Source organism: Nicotiana sylvestris, chromosome 8 (genome assembly GCF_000393655.2).
Source record: "Nicotiana sylvestris chromosome 8, ASM39365v2, whole genome shotgun sequence".
NCBI lineage: Eukaryota > Viridiplantae > Streptophyta > Magnoliopsida > Solanales > Solanaceae > Nicotiana > Nicotiana sylvestris.
In genome coordinates, this window is record NC_091064.1 from 223,619,700 (window position 1) to 223,639,245 (window position 19,546).

Below are 19,546 nucleotides of genomic sequence, written 5' to 3' on the forward strand. Positions count from 1 at the left end.
GGAGAACTTTACGGGACAAGTGTTAGTGTGTCACTTGTATTTACCTCTTCGTGAGGTTATTCTCTCGATATTTTTTACTCTCTTTTTTATTATAGTGGATTGCTCATCTCCGCCGTGCATGTAGGTCAATTAACTAAACCACGTCAAATATTTATATCTCCTTTGGTAAATTTCTCTTTTGTTATCTGATTTATCGTCGTTGAAGGTTTGTTTTGCTAGCTTCGACGTGAACCTGATTTTTTCGGTTCTAACAGTTTATCTATTCCTTTATGTTTTAGGAACATTTTGATATTTGAATCAAAGTGAGTGAAAGAGCTCATCTTTTACTGTTTTAACCATAAAGTGATTTCCAATGATTTGTGGTCACTGTTGTCCTGTTAACTATGTGAAAAGTAATTATCAGAAACTTAACATTTATATTTAAAGTTAAAGTGAAAAAAAAAAGAATCTTTAAATTCTTTTTCTTTTGTGTACAAGGACCTAACATGCCAAAAATTGCACAAAGCCGCCCCTGGGCTGCTTAAATTGTGGCTGCTTTTATATTTATGCACGTTTTCTTAAAACTTCTTTCACTTCTATTATTGCTTAGCTCGAATTAAATAACTACAAATATTTGTCAAACTCAATGGTACAATTCTACCCCACATGCTTAATATCTCTGGTCCTTCAGTTTTTATTGGTGTACTTATTACTATCTTATGTGTCACTATTTTTTGGAAATTATACCTTAGTATGTGTCCCATCGGCCTAGAAAATTTCAAGATGTGGTTGAGGTAGTCTTAAAACTATGTCACTTAAATATTTTTATATAAATAGTTAGTTATTTGAAAAATAAAATAGTCAACGTCTTATATTCCCTCCGATTCACAATAAGTGACCAATTTGTTTTTTCATTTTAGTTCAAAATAAGTGTTCAGTTATGTAATCAAGAAAGAATTCAATTCATTTTTGCAAAATAACCCCTATGTACATATCCCTAAAAAGTTTTCTTACTCCTCACATTAAATGGTTAATTAGGGATAGTTTAGTCATAGTAGGTATTTTTGTATAGAATTTAGTATTTTCTTAATGGGCGTGTTAAAAGCAAACTGGTCACTTATTGTGAACCGGATGGAGTAATATGTTAAATTACACTGATAGATTAAAAGTTTTTACACTAAATGAGAGCTTTCGACGCATAGAAAAGGTCAAAAAGAAAAATAGATAGCATGTCTACTAAGCTCCCGCTATACGCGGGGTCCGGGGAAAGATCAGACCATAAGGAAGAGGCAAAGGTGCATTGCCCTAAGGGTGGTCAACTGGTTACCCTTGGTCGAAAAATTACACTATATAGATAAAATATTAAATTTTAATGGTATATAATATATATTGAACACCCTTTATAGGGGATTTTTTTTTTTTACTTATTTCAAGTTTGAACACCCTAAATGAAATTTCTAGTTTCGCCACTGCCACAAGGGTTTATTGTAGACAGTCTTACCCTACATTTCTGTAAAAAAACTATTTTTATGGCTTCAACCCGGTCACATGACTGGTAATGGTAATTGAGGCGAAGTCACATGCCACTGATCTCATTTAATTTTTGTACGCACAACAAAATTGAACCAAAGAATATAAAATAACTGCTCCAATAGAAACTAAAATTGAGCGTAAATCTAAATTAGTCGGATCAACAAACTTCCTAAAAATTTTATTATCACTGATCAGAAACATTTACAGGGAAATTTTGCTCATTTTGATGATCATCTTGAAGGTAACAATTTTCAGAAAGAAGTAAAAGATATTCTTCATATACTTTCTCCAACATGCTCTCATTCATTGGCAATGAACATTTGTTTGAAATGTGGCAACTTTCTTCCATTAGAAATTCATCATAAATTGCATCCCCTTCAAGTAATTTACCAAAATCTAAGTCCCTTGGAAAGAATGAAACTTCTTCTAATTTCACCTCATTTTCCTTGTTTTCAAGATTAGCTTCTCCAGAATTACTATTTGAGGAACAAGTAGTACTCAATGTAACATTTTCAAAACTATTGTTCCTTGAAATTCCACAAGAAATCCTGATGGGTTTTGGGAAAAATACTTTGGTCTTCTCAACTTGTACAATTTGACCCTTATTGTTTTTGTTGTTGCTCTTTTTGCCTTGTATTTTTCTTGATTTCCCTTGTTGGGGTCCTTTTCTTGATTCCTTTTTGGAACATTTGGAGAAATTTTTGTGGGGTTTTGGTTCAATTCCAGCATTTTTGAGCTTCTTGATTAAATGTGTGTTCCAATAATTCTTGATTTCATTGTCTGTACGACCTGGTAATCTTCCAGCAATTAGTGACCAACGATTACCCAAAAGAGAATGTAGTCTCACTATAAGATCTTCTTCATCTTGACTGAAGTTTCCTCTTTTAATCCCTGGTCTTAAATAGTTCATCCATCTTAGTCTACAACTTTTTCCACACCTAAGCAACCCTGCCATTTTTATCATAATTATACAAAAATTAATAATTCATCACTAACGAGCAAGAAAACGGATACACTAACCGCCTAGGGCAAGTCTAGAGGTAATAGAATCTATTCACTTTCTAGTAACTTGTCCAACTCGTCCAAGTTTAAATAGATTGAATTATGAACCATTTTTTAAACTTAACTCAACAAACTGAATCCGAAATAAACATCAAATTAAAAAAAAGGGAGAGGGAGGGGGGGGGGTGTTAGAATTTTGATCATGTTACACGGGTTGGATTATTATCTATTATTTGATTCATTTTGACTCAAGCAAAGTCGGGCAAACATGAATCACGACCCCTTTACTATTTTGACTCACCCGAGGTTTGAACCAACTCGTACATTTGCCACCTCTAAGCATAATGAAAAGAAAGGAGAAGAAATAAAAAAAAAATAAGCACATAAATGGAAATTATGAAAAATGGAATATTAGCAAAGTATTTACCAGCATTCTTAGGCAAAGATCTCCATTGTCCTTCACCATTTTCCTTGATATAATTAGTAAGTAATTGATCTTCTTTAGAAGACCATGGACCTTTTCTCAATCCCTCTTTTACACAACATGGTTTTCTTCCCATTTCTTAATTTCTTTTTCTTTTTTTTTTCCTTCTTATTTTAGTAAATTCTCAGAGCTCAACAGAGAGAACTAAGAAGAAGTGAAGAGTGAAGTGAAGATGGGGTTTAAAGGAAAGGTGGTGCTCTTTTTGAAGCCACGAGGTTGAAATTTACAAGGCAATAATTATAATAATAATAATAATAATAATAATAATTTAAGTAAAGGACAGTCAGATCTAGTTGTTCCTTATTTATTGGGGAATGAACTGATTGGTTTGTTGTTTTGCAAATTTATTATTTCCCCTTGTGCATGTTTTTCGTGGATCTAGAACTTAGATTCATTATCATGTCGTACACTTGTATTTTTTTTATAGAGAGCCAATCACGTTGTGGCCAGGATAGAGACCAAACTAAGATTATTTTGTTTTTCAAAATTTCATAATATTCATGATTGTAGGCATACATATATTCTATTAAAAGCACAACCTAATCCAAGCCTATATCACAAAGGATACATTCACTAAATGAAGTATTTAACTCCTTAACTAGAGGTCTCGGGTTCGAGCCCTGAGTATGTAAAATCCTTAGTAGGGAGCGCTATTCCCCGAATGGGATCCTACTAGAAATGGATCTGCAAGAAAATCACAATTTGTGTCATCGGTCGTCCAGAAACTCACACATCCAGAAGATGAAAGTAGCAGAGATGAGGATGTTGAGGTGGATGTGCGGGTATACAAGGATGGATAAGATTAGGAATGAAGATATTCGAGAGAAGGTGGGTGTGGCCCCATGGAGGACAAGATGCGGGAAGTAAGACTCAGATAGTTCGGGCACATTCAGAGGAGGAGCACTGATGTACCGGTGAGGAGGTGTGAGCGACTGGCTGTAGTGGGCATGCGGAGAGGTAGAGGACGACCTAAGAAGTATTGGGGAGAGGTGATCAGACAGGACATGGCGTGACTTAGGATTACTGAGGACATGGCCCTTGCCATGGAATTATGGAGGTCGAGCATTAAGGTTGTATGTTAGGGGAGAGTTGAGAATATTTCTACAGCACAATAGAGTGAGACTAGCGAGTTAGGAGTTAGACTAAGAATGTCATTGGTCGTCTATTGATGCAGGGCTTTACCTTCTAGTTTTACTATACCAGCCATCTAGTTCGTATTTCGTATTCTGTATTTCATATCTCTTATATATTGCTGTTATTTTATTATGCATTTTTATGGTACTAATATATCGGCTCCTGTTGCTTTTTTGAGCCGAGAGTCTCCTGGAAACAGCCTCTCTACCCTTCGGGATAGGGGTAAGGTCTGCGTACATATTACCCTCCCCAGACCCCACTTGTAGGATTATACTGGGTCGTTGTTGTTGTTGTTGTTGTTGTTGTCATCGGTCGTCAAGAATTCTCACAAGATGGATGGGTGTTTCGTCAGGAACCCTCACAAAATGGATGAATTCCCTTTTTTACGGCCTAAAACCCCTCAATAATACAGAAATATCCAACCTTAGCCGTTCTCTAGAAGATTTAGAATGCGCCTTCCAACACCCATAGTGGTATTTATATAGACAACATTAGAATTATGATTGAATTGATTAATGGGCCTTATAATAAGTTAGCATCCCTTATAGATATACTGGGCCTAAAAAATATAAATTTTCAACGATGACCATCAGTGAAATTAACCAGATTTTTAATCAATTAGACATGCAAATTCTCTTTTTTTCTTTTCTGATTTCTTACCCGGTATCCAATATCCACAATGAGGTCCGACTAATCCGGATTCGTGCCGGAAAGTCCCACATCAGTGCAAATTCTCACTAATGTTTGTGCCCTTTTGTCGTACGTTGTCTCATTGGTTGCATGTGGCAAGTTGCAATTATAAAGATTCTCATCGCAGTGTTCAAGAATCACTCTTGCGTCTCACAAATTAATAATCAATTTCACTCGTAAATTTTAAAGTTCGTCTTATGTTTATTTAATTCCTTTTCCTTTTTCATGTCAAGTGAGTAAAAAACTAACATGGTGTGTTTTAATTATTTAGATGACGAGCTTCTAAAAAATTAACTAAAATCAAGACAACCAGTAGTGCCGCACACATTTCCTTCAACTCAAGTTATATACTTTTTTTGTCCCAATTTATGTGATGTATTTCGAATTTCGAGAGTCAAATGAGTTTTTTTTATTATAATTTATATTACTTTTTATTTAATTTTTAAATATATAAATTTAATTTTAGAAAAACTAAAAAAAATATTTGAATTCGCCGCCAAAATTAAAAAGTTTGATTCTCAAAATTTGAATTGTATCACAAAAGTTGAGATGGAGGAATTATATATATTTATAAATACACGTCTATAATTGATTTACAGTTAGCTAAGCTAGAAGCTGTGATCGTTGAACTCATTGTCATAGATAGGGGTGTACAAAGGAAACCGACAAACCACATCAACCCGATAATTCGAGTCAAACCGGGAAAAAAAACCTGACTATGGTTTGGTGTTGGGAAAAAAAACCCGACCATAATTGGTTTGGTTTGGTTTTAACTAAAGAAAGTCAAATCGAAACCAAACCAACCCGACATTATATATATAGAAATTTTAGATATATTTAATATATAAATATACTTATTGTGATGTAATTTATAAATATTTCTTAAAAAATTTCATAATTTTAACTTTTAAGGTATTGTTTCAAAGTTGGACTTAGAACTTTTGAATACTTAGCCATTAATATTAGTAAATTAAATAATGCTAACAAAAGCCCAAACCAAAATCAAATTAATACTAATGCTAACAAAAGACATTCAATTTAATATTACGAACGGGAATGTATTGAATATCTATTTTTTGTTTTGCAATAATTTAGATTAAAATGCATAACCTATTTTTATTTTTCTTTAGCGTTTAGTCATGTAATTAATACTCCCTTATTAGTCTATTTATTTAACATGACTTAGTACCTTTTAGATTATGTTTATTTTTATTATGGCTTTTTAATTAGCAATATTTATATTACATAATTTTATTGTCTTTATTGTTGAATATTTTAGGATAATGCCATGACACATCTCATATTTTGTATTATTTTCTTGGAAAATACTTTATATAGTTGTATCTTATTAGGATTAAAGAAATATTTTGAGCATACATTATATGTTTTATTCTACGATGATTTTACCGGAAAAAAGAAACACGAAAAAATCCGAATAACCAGAAAACCCGAGATTGAAAAAACCCGAGCTTTATTGGTTTGATCTTTAGATTTAATAACCCAACACAATTAGTTTGGTTTGATAATTGTAAAATTCGAACTAACCCGGCCTATATACATCTCTAGTCATAGAAAAGTAATGAATGATGTCATATTCTTCATTTATTAAGATGTGGTATATTCTTGGTCCACCTTTGATTGTCAAGGTGGGTCTATGACAGAAAAATATTCTAATTTAGCAATATAATATTAATTTATCAATATAATATATTCCTACGTAATATATTTGAAAATTAAAAACCCAACAGGGGTAAAAGTTAAAAAGAATTACAGCTCGATCTGCAATATCTAGGTCGTTTTCGGGGGCAGATCAATTTAACTCAAGGACACTGCTTCGTCAGAAAATTTATTAGATATGTAAATATAGTTAATAAGTAAAATAAAAATATTAAATATAAATATAAAAAATAACATTACTTATCATTACAAAAATTTATTCATTTAATCACTTTTTTAAAATATTAGCAATACCGTCTATGAAAAATTATGTACTGAAAAACTCTTAACCTAGTCCCCTGTTTGCTTCTTGACTCTTGTGTATTGTGGCTCGGGGACAGACAAAATAGTAGTACTACAATGTAGACGTGCCAATGGATCCACTCCACTTAAATGACATTATTTTTTATAGAAAATAAAGTGAAAATAGCACGGACTAACCAATTTTCCGACTGATAATTGAAAAATAGTCAGCGTTTGTAAAGTCATTAAAAAATAGCTATTATTTTACTACAACACAGAAAGTTTTAGCATAATATACTGGAGATTGGTGATGTATTGGTCAAAATCTGACCGTCACGACCAAGTTGACCGACGTCCCACCTAAGTAACCGGGCAATGAAAGTTAATATAGCCCACTCCATTCTCCTCCCTAACATCCGACGAGTTGGTGAGAGAGGCGTCTAAAAGCACGACTAAGACACATTGGCGGCAAGAGGACGTCGAGCCAAGCAAAGGGCAAGGGTGCCATGACTATATATAGCCAGGGAAAGCTTTCAACCGGGAGGGGGGGGGTTGCTCCTGTTATCTCTCTAGAAAAGCCAAAATAGCTCTCTTATACTATTTCTCGGAGAAAGAACGAAGATCTAGAAAAACATGTAAAGCAATCTCCTCATCGCTTGATGGGAGATACAACTTTGAATTTCAATAAGATCATTTACATCCCCTTCACACTATATATGATCCGGACTGCTAGCTCTTTGATCTAGAATTAATTATGTCTGACTAAGATTTATCCCTTCATCTTTGATTGATTTGTTCAAAAAGGTTTCAATATCTTTTGAGTCAAACAATTTGGCGCCGTCTGTGGGGATTTCTTAGTTTCTCCCAGATCAAAGCCAAGAAACACAATCACCCGCCAAAAAAAGCGCGAAGGGAAAATCCAACCCACGCGAGACACGGGAGCAGCGCAGTAAGGGAGGGAGAGCCAAGTAGAATTCACGAGCTTAGAAATCCTCGCCCCATCAACCATAGATATGCCAAACAAGGCAAACAATGTTACTAACTTGTTCTCCCCCATCGGACCACCGGACAGAAGCAAGGAAAATATCATTCTCACCTCCTACTTTTTGTCCCAGCAAGCACATCAAATCCGCGCGGGCGAGCACATAAAGAAACATCTCGATTAAAGAACAAAACTTACTTCAGCACAACAGAAAATACCGCCTACTGGCGACGTCTCCGAGCCGAACGGCAGGAATCAGACCAGAAAACTATAATGCATACACAACATGAACTTAAGCGAAACATCAACGTCTCATATTCACCGACACTGCACCTTCTGATGCAAGCAATATCAAATGAATTGGTACTCCCACGGAAGATATCTGATTCTCCAAAAACTGGGACTAACGACGGGCTGCTATTTCGATAAGTTCGAAATAACACACTTTAATGCCAAGGGCCATTGCCAAAAAAAGAAGAAGAGTTCTACCTCGATCAAACGATGACAAGCTGCTATTTCGACATGTTCAAAATAACACCCTTTAAGGCCAAGGGCCTTCGCCAAAAAAGAGAAGAGTTCGACATCGATCGAACGACGATGGGCTGTTATTTCAATAAGTTCGAAATAACCTCCTTTACGGCTAAGGGCCTTCGCCAAAAAAGAGAAGAGTTCGACCTCGATCGAACGACGATGGGCTACTATTTCGATAAGTTCAAAATAACCCCCTTTAAGGCCAAGGGCCTTCGCCAAAAAAGAGAAGAGTTTGACCTCGATCGAACGACGATGGGCTGTTATTTTGATAAGTTCAAAATAACACCCTTTAAGGCCAAGAGCCTTCGCCAAAAAAGACAAGAGTTCGACCTCTATCGAATGATGACGGGCTGCTATTTCGATAAGTTTGAAATAACCCCCTTTAAGGCCAAGGGCCTTTGCCAAAAAAGAGAAGAGTTCTATCTCGATCGAACGACGACGGGCTGCTATTTCGATAAGTTCAAAATAACCCCCTTTAAGGCCAAGGGCCTTTGCCAAAAAAGAGAAGAGTTCAACCTTGATCGAACAACGACGGGATGCAATTTCGATAAGTTCAAAATAACACCCTTTAAGGCTAAGGGCCTTCGCCAAAAAAGAGAAGAGTTCGAACTTAATCGAACGACGACGGGCTGCTATTTTGATAAGTTCGAAATAACACCTTTTAAGTCCAAGGGCCTTCGCTAAAAAAGAGAAGAGTTCAACCTAGATCGAACGACGACGGGCTGCTAATTCGATAAGTTCGAAATAATCCCCTTTAAGGCCAAGGGCCTTCACCAAAAAGAGAAGAGTTCGACTTCGATCGAACGACGACGGGCTGCTATTTCGATAAGTTCGAAATAAACCCCTTTAAGTCCAAGGGTCTTCACCAAAAAAGAAAAAAAGTACGACCTAGATCGAACGACGACGGGCTGCTAATTCGATAAGTTCAAAATAACCCCCTTTAAGGACAAGGGCCTTCGCCAAAAAAAAGAGAAGAGTTCGACCTCGATCGAACGACGACGGGTAGCTATTTTGATAAGTTCAAAATAACCCCCTTTAAGGCCAAGGGCCTTCGCCAAAAAAGAGAAGAGTTCGACCTCGATCGAACGACGACAGGCTACTATTTAAATATGTTCGAAATAACACCCTTTAAGGCCAAGGGCCTTCGCCAAAAAAGAGAAGACTTCGACCTCGATCGAACGACGACGAGCTGTTATTTCGATAAGTTCGAAACAGCACCCTTTAAGGCTAAGGGCCTTCGCCAAAAAAGAGAAGAGTTCAATCTTGATCGAACGATGACGGGCTGCTATTTCGATAAGTTCGAAATAAAACCCTTTAAGGCCAAGGGCCTTCACCAAAAAAGAGAAGAGTTCGACCTCGATCGAACTACGACAGGCTGATATTCGATAAGTTCGAAATAACCCTCTTTAAGGCCAAGGGCCTTCGCCAAAAAGGAGAAGAGTTCGACCTCGATCGAACGACGATGGGCTGCTATTTTGATAAGTTCGAAACAACCCCCTTTAAGGCCAAGGGCCTTCGCCAAAAAAGAGAAGAATTCGACCTCGATCGAACGACGACGGGCTGCTATTTCGATTAGTTCGAAATAACCCCCTTTAAGGCCAAGGGCTTTCTCCAAAAAAGATAAGAGTTTGACCTCGATCGAACGACAACGGGTTGCTATTTCGATAAGTTCGAAATAACATCCTTTAAGGACAAGGGCCTTCGCCAAAAAAGAGAAGAGTTTGACCTCAATCGAATGATGACGGGCTGCTATTTCGATAAGTTTGAAATAACACCCTTTAAGGCCAAGGGCCTTCTCCAAAAAAGAGAAGAGTTCCACCTAGATCGAACGACGACGGGCTGCTAATTCGATAAGTTCGAAATAACCCCCTTTAAGGCCAAGGGCCTTCACCAAAAAAGAGAAGAGTTAGACTTCGATCGAAAAACGACGGGCTGCTATTTCGATAAGTTCGAAATAACCCCCTTTAAGGCCAAGGGCCTTCGCCAAAAAAGAGAAGAGTTCGAACTCGATCGAACTATGACAGGCTACTATTTCGATAAGTTCGAAATAACCCTCTTTACGGCCAAGGGCCTTCGCCAAAAAAGAGAAGAGTTCGACCTCGATCGAACGACGACGGGCTGCTATTTCGATAAGTTCGAAACAACCCCTTTTAAGGCCAAGGGCCTTCGCCAAAAAAGAAAAGAGTTCAACCTCGATCGAATGATGACGGGCTGCTAATTTCGATAAGTTCGAAATAACCCCCTTTAAGGCCAAGGGCCTTCGCCAAAAAAGAGAAGAGTTCGACCTCGATCGAACGATGACGGGTTGCAATTTCGATAAGTTCGAAATAGCACCCTTTAAGGCTAAGGGCCTTCGCCAAAAAAGAGAAGAGTTCGACCTTGATCAAACGATGACGGGCTGCTATTTTGATAAGTTTGAAATAAAACCCTTTAAGGCCAAGGGCCTTTGCTAGAAAAGAGAAGAGTTCAACCTCGATTGAACGACGACGGGCTGCTATTTTGATAAGTTCGAAATAACCCCCTTTAAGGCCAAGGTCCTTCGCCAAAAAAGAGAAGATTTCGACCTCGATCGAACGATGACGTGCTGCTATTTCGATAAGTTTGAAACAACCCCTTTTAAGGCCAAGGGCCTTCACCAAAAAAGAGAAGAGTTCGACCTCGATCGAACGACGACGGGCTTCTATTTCGATAAGCTCGAAATAACACCCTTTAAGGCCAAGGGCCTTCGCTAAAAAAGAGAAGAGTTTGACCTCGATCGAACGACGACGGGCTGCTATTTCGATAAGTTCTAAATAACACCCTTTAAGGCCAAGGGCCTTCGCCAGAAAATAGAAGAGTTCAACCTCGATCGAATGATGACGAGTTACTGTTTCGATAAGTTCTAAATAACACCCTTTAAGGCCAAGGGCCCTCCGCCAAAAGGAGAAGATTTCGACATCGATCGAAATACTTCCAAGGCCGAAAACTATCGGAAGGAAAGAAAAATCGGGACTCGCCATACATGCGTCTATATAGCACCCCAAAGCCATAAAGAGATGGAATCAAGGTAAAGGCAAATAACAAAGAAAAGACTCTCTTTTATACAAAGTCATTGTGCGGGCTATCGCCGCTTACATATAGCCCAAGCCAACTGTAAAAAAACGAACGACAATCGACAAAGAACTGAAAATAAAAACAGTCAAGAAGAACATTCTTCATTCGGCGTCATCACCGCCATCGCCATCGCCAGAACCATCACCATCACCGTCTCCAAGAAGCTCCTTATTACCATCATCCACACTCCTATCAGCTTCAGGCGTCGCCACATCATACCCACAATTGATGCGATCCTCCCGCGCTTTCACTCGCGCTTCTTCATAAGAAACCTCAATCACGGTACCCGCCTCCCACAAACTCTTATATATATATCCCGCTAGGCTTCAACATAAACCTAGAGCTCGTGCATATAGTGGGGGACACCAGTGGATGAAGACTCAACCTGAGCCAATAATCACTCATTTTCTGCCTCCAGAGCCGCGACCCGATCTCCCAGAACCGATGCCTCTTGATCGATCACGCTGATGCTCTCCTCGAGCCTTGCCTCCATGAGGGTAGTTGTCGCTGTCTCTGACTCCTATTCTGATTGGAGGACACAGATGGTGTTCTCTAGGGCCGCCGCCCTCGCCGAAGCCTCGGACCAGGCACTCTCAATGCTCTCCAACCCAACGACTTTGCTCTCTAGCACAGTCAATTTTCTCATCCACTCCATGCTCATCGCCTCGACCTTGACCAAGTTCTGATCCATCTCCGACTGCATCGACCTCAACCTACCCTGCAGATGCTCACATTTTGCGGTGACCCCTTACCCAACTCGAGCTCCTCGTCCTTAATTCGAAGTTGCTCCTCGAGCACACTCTTGTTGCGGATAGTTTGCATCAATTCCTGGTCCTTTTTCTCCAACTCCTCACCAAGAGCCCGATTATTGGGGTTTGTTCCTCAGCCGTTCATGCATCTCGCGACACCTATCGCGGTATTGACAATACTACTCCAGCATCTTCATGAAAATTTTAGCCCAGATGTTGACCCTACAAATGCCTTCCACTTCTACCATATACGTCTGAAAAATGCAAAGACGGGGTTAGACTAGTACTTTCGAGAAGGGCAAAGGAAGAAAGCAAAAGTAAAATGCAACGTACCCTTAAGCCCATAGCGTCCACCTCATCCATCAAATCAACATCAGCAATAGACCGAAGGGCCTCATTTTCGGCTTCACAGCATAGCAGGCTGAATTGCGGCACCAGATCCTCCCCTTCCCCCAAGAGATTGATGGTGGAAGGGATATGAAGAATACGGGCCGAGCCCCCCGCATGAACCACCGAATGAGTAAGGCCCTCTTCAAACATCTTGACATCATCGGGGTCCAGGTCTAACTCAGATTCGTAGTCGTCGACCATCACACCTTTTCCCCTTTCTGCTACTGAAGAGGAATCACACCCCACTACAGAAGATGAGGGTACGTCCGAAATCATGAGGGCAACCCCAGAAGTCTGATTCTACACCACGACAGGTTGTTGGTCACCAACAACAGTAGGGATTTCTGATTGAGCCAAGGCAATGGCAAGAATCTCGGATTGTCAATCACATACACCGATAATTCCGACGGTTTGTTCCATCCCTACAAGGGGAGCCGCAATAACACCCTCTCTAGAGCCCATCAGGGGAGAGTCATCCAGATGAATTACTGTTGGGGGCGCTGTCTCAAACTCCACTCTCCGTCTCTTCGACGACCCCTCCTCTTTCCCAGTAAACTGTGATTCACCCATTAGGCAAATGATATCGGTCAGAACCTCGTCCTGAGAAGCGGCCCTCGCAGGAGTAACCAAGGCCGCAGACTCAACTGAAGTAGCCCTTGATGAAGGTCGGGTAATGGGTACCGCGATAGGGTGAGCAGATGAGGCCGGCTGACGAAAAGCTAACGGATGGGCCCTTGCTCTATGCACTCTCCCTGAGAACGACAAACGACACATAAAAAGCTAATCAAAAAGAGAAAGAACAATAGACAGAGACGTCATCTCACCTGTAAGGGGCCTGCGTCTGAACCTCTCATGAAAGGTCGACCATGTGCGAATCCCCATTGTATGGGGAAGTATGGCATCCACCCATTCACAGATACCTTCGACAGGCGGAGGGGGAAATCTTTCAGCTGCAAAGACGTGATAAAGTTTAGTACCCAAAAAAAATGGTCGAGCATTTCATCGACCAAAAATACAAACTTACTCGCAAAGTTCCACTTATCAGGGAATCCCGTTGGGTCCGCCACAAGGTGTTCAGTCCGCACATAAAAATAATTCTCGTAGAAACGATGGTTGGTCCTGTCGTCCATCTTCACCACTAGACTCCTCGACCCCCGATGACGCATGTGAATCATCGAACCGCGAATAAGTTGAGGAGCAAAGATGCTGAGCATATGGTCTAAAGTGACCTCGTGACCGGCGAGTTTCGCGTACTTGAGCAACATAAGGAATAACTTGTACAAATATGGCGAAAGTTGGGCGGGCCATACTTTGTAAAAACGGAAAAAATCCACCACCAACAGAGAAAGAGGAAGTGTGTACCCTACAATGAAGGGGTAGGCGTAGAACACGCCCGGGGCAGTCGAAATGAACTATGTCCTTTCCCACTACCGGCCACATATCAACGTAACCGGGGATCCCCCACCTTTATTTCAACTCTGCAATATCCCTCTCCCTTATAACGGAGTGAATATGTTCCAATTCTCCCCCGGTGGGAGTATTGAAGTCAGTCGGCTCTCTCCCAGGGCAGGGCAAGATCTCAATCACTGATGGGACCTCCTCATTCTCCACCGCATCTGCCCCTACGGTGACCTGAGTAGCACTTTTCGGTACCAGATTAACAGCAGAGAGATTGTCACGAGAAGAATCACCAGCCATTCTTATAAGAAAATACGAAAAAGAAATAACAGAAAGAAGAGATGAAAGTTTTCAGTGAACAAGGAGGCATGGAGAAATTCGATGTATCAGAAAGAAAGTATATCGGCAGGATTCTCCCAAGTGAAAGATAAAGAAGTGTGTCAATCGAATGACAAGCTTCCTCTATTTATAAGAGACATAAATCCCTCGAGCACGAAACCCAAAAGCCGCCAATCGAATTTGTAAGGCACGAAACGTTTCAGTTCCCCAGGAACGTGTGTCATAATGGCAATAGCCACGAAACAACACTTCGATACCAAACGGCATTTTGGTTCCGAAACCGCCGCAACGATCCATGGGAATCGACAGAACGCTGCCACTCCGCTAAAAACCCACAAAATGTGACTAACGGAGAGTCGTAAGTCAGATTTCTCTCGAATTCGTGACAATCATGATCCGTCTGCCGAGCCCGACATAGGACGACCCCGACAGACGGAAGGACTAACTGTATTGGTCAAAATCTGACCGTCACGACCAAGTTGACCGACGTCCCACCTAAGTAACCGGGCAGTGAAAGTTAATATAGCTCACTCCATTTCTCCTCCCTGACATCCGACGAGTCGGTGAGAGCGGCGTCTAAAAGCACGACTAAGACACATTGGCGGCAAGAGGACGTCGAGCCAAGCAAAAGGTAAGGGTGCCATGACTATATATAGCCAAGGAAAGCTTTCAACCCGGGGGGGGTGGGTGCTCCTGCTATCTCTCTAATAAAAGTCAAAATAGATATCTTCTATTATTTCTAGGAGAAAGAACGAAGTTCTAGAAAAACATGTAAATCAATCTCCTCATGAATTGATGGGAGATACAACTTTGAATTTCAATAAGATCATTTACATTCCCTTCACCCTACATATGATTCGTACTGCTAGCTCTTTGATCTGTAATTAATTATGTCTGACTAAAATTTACCCCTTCATCTTTGATTGAATTTGTTCAAAAAGGTTTCAATATCTTTTGAGTCAAACAGGTGCACCTGTGTATGAACTTCCAGCATATTATACTGGAACTCCAACATACGAAAAGTTTCAGCATAATATACTGGAGATTGGAGCACATATGTATGAACCTCTAGCATATTATGCTGGAATATTTTCCGGATTTTGAACACTATTTTCTATCAGATTTATCTTTACATAAAAACTGGCTAAATTTCGATTACTTTTGAAACAGTGGCTATTTTTCAATTACCAGTTGTAAATCTGACTATTTTAGAATTTCACCCGAAAATAAAGAACCTTTCAATAGGAAATGTTTTAATTTATTTTCTTTAATGAGTGTATCCATTATATTCAGATTAATCAGGTCAATATATTCTGAACATCAATAATTAGGTTAAAAAGTTTTTCGGAGGTTTATGTGGAGATATCAAGTGAAATTATTAAAGTTTGTGGTAGAATGATAAGTACTTCTTTATTTTTAACAAGAGGTCTTGGGTTCAAGCTTTAGTATGTAAACGTCCTTGGTAAAAAATGCTTACTTTCGAAAATGAGATTTTCCGGTGCAAATTCGAATTAGTAGGCCCGAATACCGGAGACTAAATGAGAAGAAGAATAAAAAAAGAGATACCAAATAGAGCCATGATGACACATTATGGACTAACAAAAGTGTGTACTAGGTCAGGGATCTGTGGCATAATATGATTGAATATAATATTATATATATACATATATATTATTTATTTATTTATTTTTGAATCTTTAGATCCAGACTAAGAGATTCTTGGAAAACATGTAGGGACGAATATATATACCAACTAGAACCATAATGATGAGTGGTGAGTCTGGTGACTATATATCGTTTTCTAATGTGATTCTGTTTCCTTTGTTTTTCTTTTTGGATTTTGTTGTTCTCGTAATTTTTCTGAAAGTAATAGTCTAGTATTTGACTATTACTATATTACATATTATATAGTAATAGACAAGTCAAAATTACATTTCGGAGTTAGTGTTTAATTAAATAAAAAAATATCGGTACACAAAGCATCCCGTATTCATGCAGGATCCGGAGAAGGGATGGTGCAGTACGTGTTTAATTAAATTGTGTTGTATAAAATGAGAAATAGAAGTTATATTTTATAAAACTCAAAACTAAGTTTGGATCCAATATGTTTTTTCGAATATAGGTTTTCTTATTTTCTTTCCCCAGAAAACATACCAACATCGAATTGTAAGATAGAAAATAAGTTTGAGTCTCTGAGATTCCTTAAATTTACAAATATGAAAATATTGTTGCCAATTAAAGCATTAAACAAGAAGCCAACGTCAGAGGGTCTCAGAAAGTCGTTCGAACATTAACAAAGGGATACCACTTTCTGAATATTCGATTTTAAAGACTGGTTTTATAGAGATCTAATCGTGCCAGCATGGTAATATTTAGGAAATTTTAAACATAGTAGTTTCTGAAAATTTCTCTAATATTTATTTATTGAATGGTCAGGTGAAAGGAAAATATAATATGAGAAAAAAAGTTTAAGTATCTATATCTATATCTTCTATATATATAAGCAAGAAAATTACCATATATAATTGACATTATGGTTAAGCCAAGTGACAAGCTAATAAATGTCAATAGTATATGGTAACAATTTATTCTATATTTGACTATTTAAGTTAAATACAAATATAATATAGTATATTATATATATATATATATATATATATATATATATATATATATATATATATATATATATATATATATATATATATATATATATATATAGGAATTAAAAAATAATTTTAAATTTATAGATAAAGTTCTAAAATTCAAATTTAAATTAAAAATAAAATTTATCTTTTTAATCATGTTATCATACTTAATTCGGTCAATGATCATATGTAATCATGTTAGGAACTTTTGTTATTTTTTATATTTAGATACTACTTTGCCTCTAGAAAAAAAAAACTACTCCATATAACTATAAAACTCTTTAACATTTAAAATCCTATAAGTATAGTTCTTTGAAATACTGTAGCTAGATTTGAATAAAACGAAATTCTTTTAAAATAAATGTAATATATAAGGTACACGTCTATGTTTATCTAAATAACAAAAAAGAGTTTACAAAACCAAATAAAAGTTTACTTACATATATAATAAAGTAAACATACATGTTGGAGAAAGAAACATCACAAAATCAGTCAATATTAAAAAAAAATTGTTTCTTTTTTCTTCTTGAAGAATATTTGTTTGAAGAGTCAATTTGCATAAATGAACATCAAACAAATAACAAAACTTTGGCTATACATATTGCTATCATTAATTTCAATTTAACACATTCAAGAAATTGAAGAGTATAAGCTGAAACCCCTTCATTTAGCTATAGTCAAGCTAATATTGCAAGTGTATAATATTTTTTCGTTGAAGAATATTAGTTTTGAATCATTAGATTATGTGAAAGGTTTTTTGTCACGACCCAAAATTTCCACCCTCGGGAGTCGTGATGGCGCCTACTCGTAGAAGCTAGGCAAGCCATGAACTTAGAAATCATTAACTCCTTTATTTTAAAACTTCTTACCAATTATAATAACAAGGAAATAAACCGTTAAATAACAACGGAATATGAAATTTAGCGGAAGTCTTAAATAAATAGAAAACGAAAATGTCTCAAAGACCATCACGTGCCTCTAACCAGAACCTAGTGTCACAACATCCACGGACTACTAAGAGTACTAAATACAACCGTTTGAAAGAAATATAGCACTGTTTGTCTCGAATACATGAGATAACATAATATGAAATAAGATAGAGGAGACGCTGGGCTTGCGGACGCCTGCAAGGCTACCTCGGTGTCTCGGTGGACTGAAGGCTGGCTCCCGAGCTACTGCTGCTGACCAAAGGCTACTCCGGTATCTGCACAGAGTGTAAAGTGTAGTATCAGCACAACCGACTCCATGTGCTGGTAAGTGCCTGGCCTAACCCCGGCGAGGTAGTGACGAGGCTAGGACCAGACTCCAGATAAACCTGTGCAGTTATATAATATATGGCGGAAAAAGTAAACAGGTAATAAGCAATCAAAGCTGGGGAATGGGAACATGCTTCGGGGGTAGCAGATAAAACAGAATATCAAAGAATAATAAGGAAACTACAATTTAACTTCTAACACGGATAAAAAGAAATAAGGCAACTTTCACTTTCAGTTTCATCTTGTTGCAGACGTGCAACCCGATCCCATTTCTCATATCTTGTGGTAGGCGTACCACCCGCTCCCATTTCATTATATCTCGTGGTAGGCGTACCACCCGCTCCCATTTCATCGATCTTGTGGTAGGCGTACCACTCGCTCCCATTTCATCATATCTTATGGTAGGCGTACCACCCGCTCCCATTTACAAGTCATCACACAATTACAAGAAATCCCGGCAAGGGAACAAAAATAATATAATAACTTCCCGGCAAGCGAACAACAATATCGAAATAGTCATCCCGGCAAGGGAGAATCAGCTATAACCAAATCCTAACTCATTTTGTACTCAGCTCAATTAATGACAATACTCAATCATAACTAAGATCTACGAGGATAAAATCAATCTTTACTCAATATAGGAGATCATTAATTAAAGCATCTGAAGTGCCATCTAAGAGCACAACAACGTTCAAATTAAGACTCACGGTCATGCTCGACAACAACGTATAGATACTCGTCACCATGCCTATACGTCGCACTCAACAAGAAGCAAGCAACAAATAGGACTCAACTCCTAATCCCTCAAGCTGAGGTTAGACCAAACACTTACTTCGAGCTTTCACGGCCAACTCAAGCCTCGAACACCGCTTTTCCTCTCAAATTCGGCTCCAACCCAATCGAATCTATACATAATTGACTCAATATCATCAATAAGTGCTAAACAATCCAATTCCAATGTTCAATTATAACTTTCCAATCATTCTTCCCAAAATCCCAAAAATCGACCCCGGGCCCGCTTGGTTAAAACACGAGGTTCGGACCAAAACCCGATCACCCATTCACCCACGAGCCCAAATATATAATTTATTTTCAAATCCGACCCCAAAACGAGGTCTAAATCACAAATAATCAAAAAGCCCTAACTCTACCCCTAATTTCTACCATTAATTACATGTTTTAGGCCTAAAAATCTAGTGGGTGTCGATGGAAAATGAAGAAAAAAAGTTAAAGATTACTTACCCAAGAGATTATGGTGAAGAGAAGCTTCAAAAATCGCCTAAGAGCTTTGGAGAAGAAGAGGTTTGTGAAATTTTTATAAAATCCCGAAAGTGTTCTGTTTTTAGCCTTTTTAAAATCACTGGACGAAAATGCCCTTC

At 38.2% G+C, this 19,546-nt stretch overlaps 1 protein-coding gene across 1 annotated transcript; it reads right to left on the bottom strand.

Annotated features, from left to right (window-relative positions):
• Window positions 1–1,696: 1,696 nt before the first annotated feature.
• On the bottom strand, window positions 1,697–3,074 carry LOC104239474 (transcription factor MYB3-like). Its single transcript, XM_009794110.2, has 2 exons — window positions 2,942–3,074; window positions 1,697–2,460 (listed from the first exon to the last, which is right to left on the bottom strand). The coding sequence occupies exons 1-2, from the start codon at window positions 3,072–3,074 to the stop codon at window positions 1,697–1,699; spliced, it is 897 nt and encodes a 298-aa protein (XP_009792412.1).
• Window positions 3,075–19,546: the final 16,472 nt, after the last annotated feature.

Coding starts and splice junctions, on each gene's coding strand:
- LOC104239474 (XM_009794110.2), bottom strand. CDS start 3,074: ATGGGAAGAAAACCATGTTGTGTAAAAGAGGGATTGAGAAAAGGTCCA. Junction 2,461..2,941: donor ATCTTTGCCTAAGAATGCTG/GTAAATACTTTG, acceptor TAAAAATGGCAG/GGTTGCTTAGGTGTGGAAAA.